The sequence below is a fragment of the Eurytemora carolleeae genome, unplaced genomic scaffold, assembly GCF_000591075.1.
Source record: "Eurytemora carolleeae unplaced genomic scaffold, Eaff_2.0 scaffold2149, whole genome shotgun sequence".
Taxonomy (NCBI): Eukaryota; Metazoa; Arthropoda; class Copepoda; order Calanoida; family Temoridae; genus Eurytemora; species Eurytemora carolleeae.
This window is the reverse complement of record NW_019398361.1, coordinates 1-10,669: the sequence shown is the minus strand read 5'-3', so window position 1 is coordinate 10,669 and position 10,669 is coordinate 1. Positions and strand designations below refer to the sequence as shown.

General features: G+C 31.6%; 1 protein-coding gene across 1 annotated transcript; it reads left to right on the top strand.

Moving 5' to 3' along the window:
* The first annotated feature begins 312 nt into the window (after positions 1–312).
* Positions 313–9,056, top strand: LOC111717270 (integumentary mucin C.1). Its single transcript, XM_023492776.1, has 11 exons — positions 313–382; positions 426–577; positions 1,444–1,511; positions 2,582–2,724; positions 4,023–4,073; positions 4,515–4,619; positions 5,377–5,445; positions 6,089–6,146; positions 6,661–6,848; positions 7,196–7,261; positions 8,637–9,056. The coding sequence occupies exons 1-11, from the start codon at positions 313–315 to the stop codon at positions 8,702–8,704; spliced, it is 1,038 nt and encodes a 345-aa protein (XP_023348544.1). The 3' UTR covers positions 8,705–9,056.
* Positions 9,057–10,669: the final 1,613 nt, after the last annotated feature.

Sequence of the window (10,669 nt, the reverse complement as noted above, 5' to 3'; positions counted from 1 at the left end):
CATAAGATGTCTTCAACGTTTTCCAGAAAATTTCGGAACAATTGTTCCATAAACTGGAATTTTCCGGAACACTATTTTGTAACGTTCTGTACGGAAAAAAATCGTTCCGGAAATTGTTCCCGAATTCTGGATTTCCAAAACCTTTTTCATAGTGGAAATGGAAAAAATTTCCGGATCATTTCCATATGTAAACTGTAACCCAGAATTCGGTGGAAACCCTAGGAGAACTACATTCTTCAATTCTACGTCTGGTTCAACTACTCTAGATACTCGAGCTGGTCCTTTAGAGAGGGCCACTGGAGATAAAGGACAATGAGGTTCTACTCCAGTCCAGCTAGTTCAACTACTCTTGTACAGACCCGTCTGGACAACCTGCAAGAGGGCACAAGAAGACTAGGATATCATAGACATATCTAATACTCTAGGAGCAGCTGTTGATATTGTGAGCATATCTCATACTCTAGGAGCAGCTGTGGATATTGTGGACATATCTGATACTCTAGGAGCAGCTGTGGATATCGTGGACATATCTCATACTATAGGAACAGTTGTGGATAGTATGGACACATCTCAGATAGTAGGAGCATCTTAGATGGTAGGAGCATCTCAGATGGTAGGAGCATCCAGGATAACAGTATAGAAGATACTGAACTGAAACAGCTGAACAAGATATTGAGTTGAGGGAGCTGCCTAGTAGATACTGAACGGGAGCAACTGAACAAGATATCAAGTTGAGGGAGCTGCCTTGTTAGATATGAACAGGAGCAACTGAACAAGATATCAAGTTGAGGGAGCTGCCTTGTTAGATATGAACAGGAGCAACTGAACAAGATATCAAGTTGAGGGAGCTGCCTTGTTAGATATGAACAGGAGCAACTGAACAAGATATCAAGTTGAGGGAGCTGCCTTGTTATATATGAACAGGAGCAACTGAACAAGATATCAAGTTGAGGGAGCTGCCTAGTAGATACTGAATGGGAGCAACTGAACAAGATATTAAGTTTAGGGAGCTGCCTTGTTAGATATGAACAGGAGTTGACGGAGCTGCTTAATTACACAAGAGAATTATGAATATCTAAACAGGATGTAATGAGACAAGAATAAACTTTAACAGATGTAATTGTACCAATAAAGTATAAACTGTTAAATCCCATTCATTTATATATCTGAGAGATAGACATTAAACATGAAGAAATAGAGTTGGGTGAGTTGGGTAGTTTATGAAACTGGTACTGGGATCAAAAGTGAAGCATTTGCATTAGACCCTTAAAAGAGGAGAGGGCAAATGGTTGACCTTGATATCCCTAGGACTTATTTCTGGAATTTGTAATGATATAAACATGTTTAAACATAACAATTCTCAAAAACTGTATAAAATAATAGTACATTATCAATATGTTTTAAATTCATTATATTATCTTATCTATGATCACTTCTGGCCAGGTAGCTGTCATCTCCGTCTGCCTCACATCTCCTTACCTGTACTTGAATTCGGTGAAAGGACTAAGGATGTATTCTTCTATACCGATATATTCAGTTTTGAATATTTTTTTGGTCAATTGTAGTCAAAATATTCTTATACTTAAAAAATAATTAATGCTTGATTCAAAATCCAGTAACCTTTAATTATCTGTCAAGAATCAAAAATATTAAATAAAATTGAATGTATTATATATTTGTTTAGAAATTGCTTTTTAGAGGGAGTGACCGGCTTGTAAGGTAGTTGAACTGAGTATGCATTGTTGTGGAAAACTTCTTTTGGATTCATTTGAGACATGTTAAACTTTTTAAAGATCTGTAAATCCTGAGTTTGAGCGCAAATTTGACATTCAAAACTGCTACTTTGGGGGTGGATACGTTATCAGGATTATTTTTATTTGAATTATTAAATAACGACAACGAAAAATAAAGTAAAAATTAAACAGTAATCTAATTAGATGGTTAGGAACATATTTCTCAAAATAAATTTGTCAATAAATCTATGCTAAAATCAATTATTTCTTTTTCATTATAATATTGAATTTCTTATTTTCTTTGAATTTATTTGCAGATTTCTTCAAATTCTTCAAATGTCGTCTTTTCAATAATAATTCTAGAAAATCTGCAAAGAATCTTTGTGAATAATTAGAAACCAGAATAATGAGAAAGTAGAAACTAATAATTGAACAAGATTACTTATTTTCAATGATAAGATATATTTTTAATTTCTCAACATGTTCCTATACATGACATCTGTAGTTTATTGTAGAACTTTTTTACATTTTATGTACGATTGTTATTTAATAATTAAAAAACTAATTCTGAAAAGGTATCAACCCCCCAAAGTAGGAGTTTTGAAGTTCGAACTTGCGCTCAAACTTAGGATTTACAAATCTTTAAAAAGTTTAACATGCCTGAAATGAATCCGAAAGAAGTTTTCCACAACACTGCATAGTCAATTTAACTACCTTACATAGCCGGTCACTCCCTTTAAAAAACTATAGATAAATTTGAATATTAAAAGAATGTATTTTTTGGAAGAAATTAGTAAACAAAAAGTAATACCAATATAAACAAAAAAATTGAATGGAATATGATAAAGTTTTCATGGAGCTTTTACGTGGAATAAGGAAAGAAGTAAATGTCTCTGCAAAACTAAAAAACCTGATGATGTTAGGAGTAACAATGGTGTGATATCTGGAGATTTTAACTGCCAAACCTCAACAACCCCAGCAACAGATGCAGGTGGTACTATAGTAAAACACTTATCCCTGCACTGAGACAAAATTGGGTTTAGGGTATGAACATTTCATCCCTCGCCCCAATCAAAATCCTATTTAAACCCAGGTAGTTAGCAAAACCCAGCCCAAACCCCACAGAATCCTCTACAAGCCAAACAAAAGAATGCTTTAGAAAGTTTTACTTTTATTAAAAATTGTCTTTAAAGGAAACAAAGGAATTGAGTTTTTGCCACAAACTCAGATTTTCTAATTCCTATAACTTAGCAACCCGTTTTCCTAGACCTTTGATATTTCAAACTATTACTTCTGGTAGATCAAATAATCTAAGTTTGAAATATCAGAGGTTAACAGCATCAGGTTGCAAAGATATAGGGGTTAGAAAATATAAGTTTGTTGCAAAAACTCAATCTCTTTGAATCTTTAAACGTGTGGGAAAAGGTTACATCATAGCTTTAAGGTAAAAACCAACTCCCTGCTCATCTAGTAATTTTCTCACAATGAAAGATTGAAAAAATAACCAAATTAATAAGAACAACTTTGAAAACTTTGATTATGGTCCCAGTAATTATATTCTTGCGAATATCTATAAAATTGTTCTCAAAATTTCATTTAAATCTGAATAAATATTTTTAAAATTATCGGGATATAAAAGAAGTAACAGAATTAAGTCATTGCCACAAAATCTTATTTTCTCATTTCTATCTTTGCAACCCAATGCCGTACAGATCTTAAATATATCTAATTATGACTTTAGGTATATCAAACAACCTTAGTTTGAAATACCAAAGGTGAACAGTACACCATAAGGTTGTAATTCCTTTGGAGTATAATCTTAAGAATTTCTGGAAAAAGAATCCCCAAGGAGAAATTTTTAGGATATTTCTGTGGATATGCTCCAATGCTAGCTTGCCAAGGGATTTGTCTGTAAATTCAGAATTTCTGAAGACATATTCTATTGAATTAGTTTCAAAGAATTTCTTGTAACCAATTTCTAAGAATTTCTTGAGAACAATTCTAAAGTATTAATTGTTGAAACCAATTACAGAGAATTTCTAAGACCAATTCTTGAGTATTTTGTCGAGATCAATTACAGATTTGTTCTTGAGACTTTCAGATAGAAACCCCCAATTTTATAATGGGTAAAATGCTAGGATCATTAAAATCATGTGTTTAAAAAGTGTGGTTGGCATTTTTGTAACTCATGGATACCTACAGCCTATGCGGCCTCTCACTTTAACCTAGAATCCCAACTTTTAAGTAATGTGTATCATAATATTATTTTTTTTGCACAATTTTTGCCAGGAAAAGACTCTGGAGTAGAACCAACTACTACACCCCCAGATCCTGGTGCAGGTACCCCTGCTTTTCTTTTTCAGCTAACAAAAGTTGACTTTTGGCTTTCCAACATATATTAGACAAAAAAAACCTAATCTGTATAGGGTTAATATATTTCAAGAATTTCTCAGGACAAACTCCTGGATACTTCAAATAGTTTTGTCTTCGTTCATATCTATACTAATTATTACTGCAGAAAAATATATGATATGATATGAAAATAGCATGTTTTATGTACAGTGCTCGGCCTATATATCAGTACCATAAAGATAACTTTTCTATTTCAGTTTTTATTTCTAAGGTTTTTTTTTAAATAATAAGTTTACAAGTAAAGAAAGAGAAGCTCTTAATTGCCATCTACTCTTTGTTTCCATGTTAATGTGTTTCCATGCTGTTTGAAAGCTTTGTAAGAATCAAAAGCTGTATTAATTGTATTGATAAACAACTGTACATGATTAGATAAAAACGCACCTGTATCCATATCTTCAATTTCACCTACAACCACATCCACAACCACAACAACTTCAACAACGTCCACAACAACAACAACAACAACAGAAAGTGGTAAAACTTTGTTTTATTTGTTGAAGGAATTGTTCATGTATATTACTATTCAAACAACCCTAAATGAATGGCATATCCTATTCACTATTCCTTTGTCTAGACGTGAATGACATTAATATTTGTAGGTTATATCCAAAAATGAAAAGCCAAGAAGCTTGTGTACATTGCTAAGAGTGATGTACAGTGTGTTAGCATTTTTTTTTAAATTGTGAGTTCAATCGCAGACTTACTAGAATCTCCGTAAAAGGGGCGGATTCATTTAGTTAACTTTACTGGTTTGCCTTATAATATCGTCTGTTTAGTGTACTATGCTTATTGTTTGTAGCAGCTTAAAAACCGGCCTGCATGTTGCCTACCATGAACCTGAATCTACTATGGACAGTACAGATTAATTAACAATAACAAAGAGGACACTAGATGTTGTCTTTTCAAGATTTGGGGGTTATCCACAATAACCCTAAATTTAAAAAAGACAACATCTAGTATCCTATTGTCAATTAATCTATCCTATTGTTAATTAATCTATGACTGTATTATTGTGATTCGGATATCATAGTCTCTGAATAAAGAGTCACTTGAAATCTTCATAATGGAAGAAATCAAGTGAAATAACTGTTTTGAGAATTCTTAACATTCAGTCATTCTGGATTCGTCAAAGATCGAGTTAAAGGTTACTTTTGGGAATCATGCATTCTATGAAAGAAGGGTCACTTTAAAGTATGTTTACAGTCTATTTCAGATATAAAAACTCTTTTAGCTGGTTGTATTCCGAAGAAGTGTATTCTTCCAGGGTTTTTAGCAGATGATTCAGCAACAACATCTTCAGGTGAAACTCTTATTCTTTACCTCTTTGCGGATTTAAAACACTAAAAATAACCAGCAATTCCTTCTGCTTCAACTAATGATTTCTCAGATCTAAAAATGGTGATTGGTCTGATACCATGATTAAAGACTCTTTTTGACAAACTTTTAAATCTTGAAAGTTTTCAAATATGAGAATAGCAAATTAATCTGAAGTTACATATTAGAAGTTAAAAAAATGTTTGTTTTTCTCAAAAGTTCTTCAATAAGAGAAGGTTTTTCTCTGATATAATCAAAACTACAGAGGATCTGAAGGTCAAAACGTTATTGTGCGCAATAATAATTTGACTTTTTCCTTCCGTCTAGATCACAGTGTCTTATGTGTTGTTACAAATTATAAAACTTTTCAACACTGCTTTCAATACACCTGCATAGCGGCTGGCATGAGAATGTGCCACTCTCATTTGACTGGTGTTATATATATATAAATTCAAAACAGTGTAGAATATGATGCTGGGGTTTTATTCGAAAACTGTAGTTCAATTTAATGGACACTCGACAATTGCATACCCAGATGTCCCAAATTGGCACTTTTTACCATTTTGCCTTCTATTCTCCTTTAAATCTATGCACACTAGCTTAATACTGTGAACTATGTTGTTGTTTAGGCTTAAATTATAAGTCTGGGCTGAAGAATGCTGAAGAATGTGGTTGTTTTTGCCTTAGGGAATCATTTTTTATTAACCTAGTTAACACTGTGTCTCAAATTATTTAAAGTAAAACACATTGAGATTAAGGCATTAATTTATGCCTAGGGTTTCCATTATCCTGTAAATTTTTAATCTGTAAAGTGGAACTCCGGAATAATTTTGGACAAAATGGAAACCAACAATTTACGCTTAAGATTTTTGTCTATATTACATGGTTTAGAACATATATTTGTTGATTTTATGTACCAGCAAGACAAAATTTTAGGCTTATATTTCCTGAATTTTGAGTATGAAGTTTTAAAAAGGATTAAACCATATCATGATGATCTGTTCCCCCACATAATATGCAATCATTTCATAAATGAGGCACCCTTATTTACATAGGGGGGGATTTGCACCCAGTGCCCCCCCCCCCCTTGTAAGCCCCTGGGTATTGTTGTTTAGTTACAAATTTCCTTCCCTCCCTTGTTTTGTGATTGGTAATAGATTTGTTTTAAAACGATGTTGTAAAAATGATGTCAATGATTCAGTAACCCTACAGTACCATCCACCAGTATATCTTCAGTACCCACCACCTTCATTTGGGTTTCCAGTTTATGTTACTGCAGAACTTCAAGCGGCAATACCCCTCGGCCAGAACCCAGACCAAATTCAAACTTTATATCTGGTATATTTAACTGTACATCGGGAGAAGTAGAAAGGGTAACAAAAAACATAGGTAATTATTAATGTTAAAGTCATAATATGTTTTTAATTATTAATAAATTGATTTTACTGTGATAAAAATTTGGCAACCTCAAAGCATGTTTTCAGAATTCTTTTTTATAGAAATTAAGTCTTAAATTTGACACAAAAAAGAACTTTTGAAAAAAGTACTCTAAATGATAAATGATAAATGATAAAGTTCTATTTTGAAAATAAACAAATAATAATGAATCATGGGATCTTTAATCCTTTAAATAATAATAACAATAATAATTAATAATAATAATCATGCATTTTGATAAATAATTACGTTTTCATCTGTTAATAATGTTGTTCAATTCAATATTAGAATATGATTAGATTGTGGCTCTAAAAGCTATTGCACAAGTAAAGATGTACAATATGATGGTGTTGTGGCTGCAGAAGGTAATACAGAAAACTTCAAAACACTGTGGAATAGGAAGAAAGGAAGACAATATTAAATCAACTATTAAGTGTATATGATGTTATTTCAAGGCACATAGTTTTATTATTAGCTTAAAATTTCTCTCATTAAGGGAAATGGGGGTGTTAACACTACCATGTCTTATGTTAAAGGGAGTGTTCACGAAAAATGAAAGGGATCGTAAACAAATCAATTTAATTCCAAACAAATCATTCAGATATTACAAACAATGTCATCGATTATTTTTCGACACATTCGTAAATAGTTGATATTTCATAATATTTTGCATTTTTGATGATCTGAGAGTTACCTTTGAAAACATTTATTCCTGTTTGAGGATTTTTGATAATGAAGACGACATTTTCATATTTTCCAGGAATGTTCGAAAATCCAGCGCCAGCGAAAATTATTTCTTAAAAAAAATCAGAAATATTATGAAATATTAACTAAATACAAATGCTTCAAAAATAATCGAGGACTACTGTTTGTAATATCTGAATGATTTGTTTGGAATTAAATTTATTTGTTTACGATTTGAGTTGAATGTTGCATCTTTCTGAATTTGTATGGACACAATGTTCTTCGGTATTAGTCGTTTTTGACAATTTTCTCCTTATAGACGCAACAGATAGAAGTAAGATTCGTAGCTTTCAAAAGCGCTTTTTTATCGCGTTAAGCCTATACCCCGATTCATTTTTCTGAAACACTCCCTTTAACTACAATATTAAAAGGCATAACCAGAGTCTAAAGGTTGTTTTCCTATTCCACGGTTTTTTGATTATCACTGTTATCAAAATCAATGATGTATTTCATTTCAACTTCTGATTTGTAATTTCAAGTAACCCTCCATGCTCAATTCTCTGATAAAAATGTAAAAGATGTTGTAGTTTTTCTTGAAAAGTGTTTGATTTTGACAATTCTCTTCGTTGTTCTTTTAACACAATGAGCAATTCACTTTTAAAATTCAAAATTTTTGTAGATTATTTTTGAAAAAATGCTTTTCTTCAGATTTGTGTGTAAATCAAAATTAAACGAGCTACATATGTGTTTAAAAGCACCGCAATTTCGCAAAAATTTTCATTTTCTTATAAATTATTGGTTCCCATTTTAACTTAGGTTTAAAGTTTGTCAGAAACTGGAAGTCTGAGTTTTGTAAAGTCATAGCTGTGTCACTGTGAACCATATTTTAGTTTTAATTTTTGCATTTTCATTTTTTTTAATGACTTTTTTCATGACAGAGTTAAATTTATGTTTCATATGTATTACTTATTCATATTCAATTCACGAAAGCAAACTCTGTAGGCTTAATCATTATGTATTATAGCAATTTTTTTTTAACAATTTATTTTACTAAAGTTGGCGGAGTGAAAAGTTCTACAGCATGTGAATGCTTTTGCACTGGATACAGGGCTATATATTATTAAAATTATAACAAAAGTTAACAAAATATAAGAAATTTTAATCATCTAAGAGTAATAATTTAGAAAACTTGAATTTACAGAAAATACTCCAAAAATTGTATAGTAGGAAGAAAATATCTGTTTTTGTCATTTTAATTGATATTAGATGCAATAAGTTTTTGCTGGGTTTTTTTAATTTTTCTAGTTTGTTTGTAGGATGATAAAGTAACTTTATCACCCCACGGGAAAAATTAGGTATGAAATTCTAAATTTTAATAGCAGGGTAATCTTAGGTGTAATAAATTCCCTTAAAATTGATAAAAACTTTGAAGCAAAGCAATATGCTGTTGGTGAAATATTTTAATTAAAGTTGTTGGTTCTGTATGTTCTGTATATGGAAACAGGACATTTACCAAGAAACAGGATCTGTATCTAAAAACAGGATCTATCTCAAGAAACAGAATTGATGGAAAATGGAGATCCTGTTTATAGGAACAGGATCTGCATCTAAAAACAGGATCTGTATCTAGAAGCAGGATCTTTATATTGAAACAGAAACTTTATCTGTATCTGTATCTAGAAACAAGATCTGTATCTAGAAACATGATCTGTATCTAAAAACAGGATCTGTATCTAGAAACAGGATCTTTACCTAGAAACAGGATCTGTACATGGAAACAGGGCCTATATCTAGAAACAGGATCTGTATCTAGAAGCGGATCTGTATCTAGAAACAGGATCTGTATCTAGAAACAGGATCTGTAACTAGAAACAGGATCTGTATCTAGAAACAGGATATGTATCTAGAAGCAGGATCTGTATCTAAAAACAGGATCTGTATCTAGAAGCAGGATCTTTATCTAGAAACAGGATCTGTATCTAGAAGCAGGATCTGTATCTAGGAACAGGATCTGTATCTAGAAACATAATCTGTAACGGGAAACAGGATCTGTTTCTAGAAACCAGATGTGTATCTAGGAATAGTAGCTCTAACAATTGAAACATGATCTGTATCAAGAAACAGGATAGAATAAGAGAATAGAGAGAACAGCACAAGTGAAGGTATAAAGCAGGTATATATCAAAATCAATAAAAGTATTAAAAAGATTAAATTGCAATGCAAACCTTCAAATCTTGAATTTCAGATATTATATAAAATCGTATTCCTTGTGCACACTGTAAATATTAAAACGTAATAAAAAAATAAGAATTTTTGGAAAAGAATATCACAGAGGTTTTTTTTAATAAATTATCTCTAAATTATGAATATTTTGAAAACGGCGAAAATAAAAATAAAACTACATTTTTTATTATTTCTATAAGAAAAACTGAATGCAGAACAATATTTTTAAAACTGTTAATAATGCAAGTCATTATTATTAAGAAAAAGTGGATACAAATATAACAATTTCAGGATACATATTCAAGCCACCTCTAATTTAGAGAAGACACCACCTAGCGGCCAAATGTGGCAGCTCTCGATATTTAATCCCTCGCCCCCATCAAAATCCTATTCAAACCCAGGTAGTTAGGAGAACCCAGCCCAAACCCAACAGAACCCTCTGCAAGCCAAGCTAAAGAATGCTCCGAAAAATTTCACTTTTATTAAAAATTGACTTTAAAAGAAACAAATTTGAATCTTTAAACATGTGGGAATAGGTTACATTCTCCTCTTAGCTTTACGGTACAAACCAACTCCCTGCTCATTTAGTAATTTTCTCACAATGAAAGATTGAAAAAATAACCAAATTAATAAGAAAAACTTTGAAAACTTTGATTATGGTCCCAGTAATTATATTCTCGCGAATATCTATAAAATTGTTCTCAAAATTTTATTTAAATCTGAATAAATATTTCTAAAATTATCGGGATATAAAAGAAGTAACAGAATTAAAAGTCATTGCCACAAAATCTTATTTTCTCATTTCTATCTTTGCAACCCAATGCCGTACAGATCTTAAATATATCTAATTATGACTTTAGGTATAT

Coding starts and splice junctions, on each gene's coding strand:
- LOC111717270 (XM_023492776.1), top strand. CDS start 313: ATGAGGTTCTACTCCAGTCCAGCTAGTTCAACTACTCTTGTACAGACC. Junction 4,074..4,514: donor ACCCCCAGATCCTGGTGCAG/GTACCCCTGCTT, acceptor GTACATGATTAG/ATAAAAACGCACCTGTATCC. Junction 4,620..5,376: donor AACAACAACAACAGAAAGTG/GTAAAACTTTGT, acceptor AAACTCTTTTAG/CTGGTTGTATTCCGAAGAAG.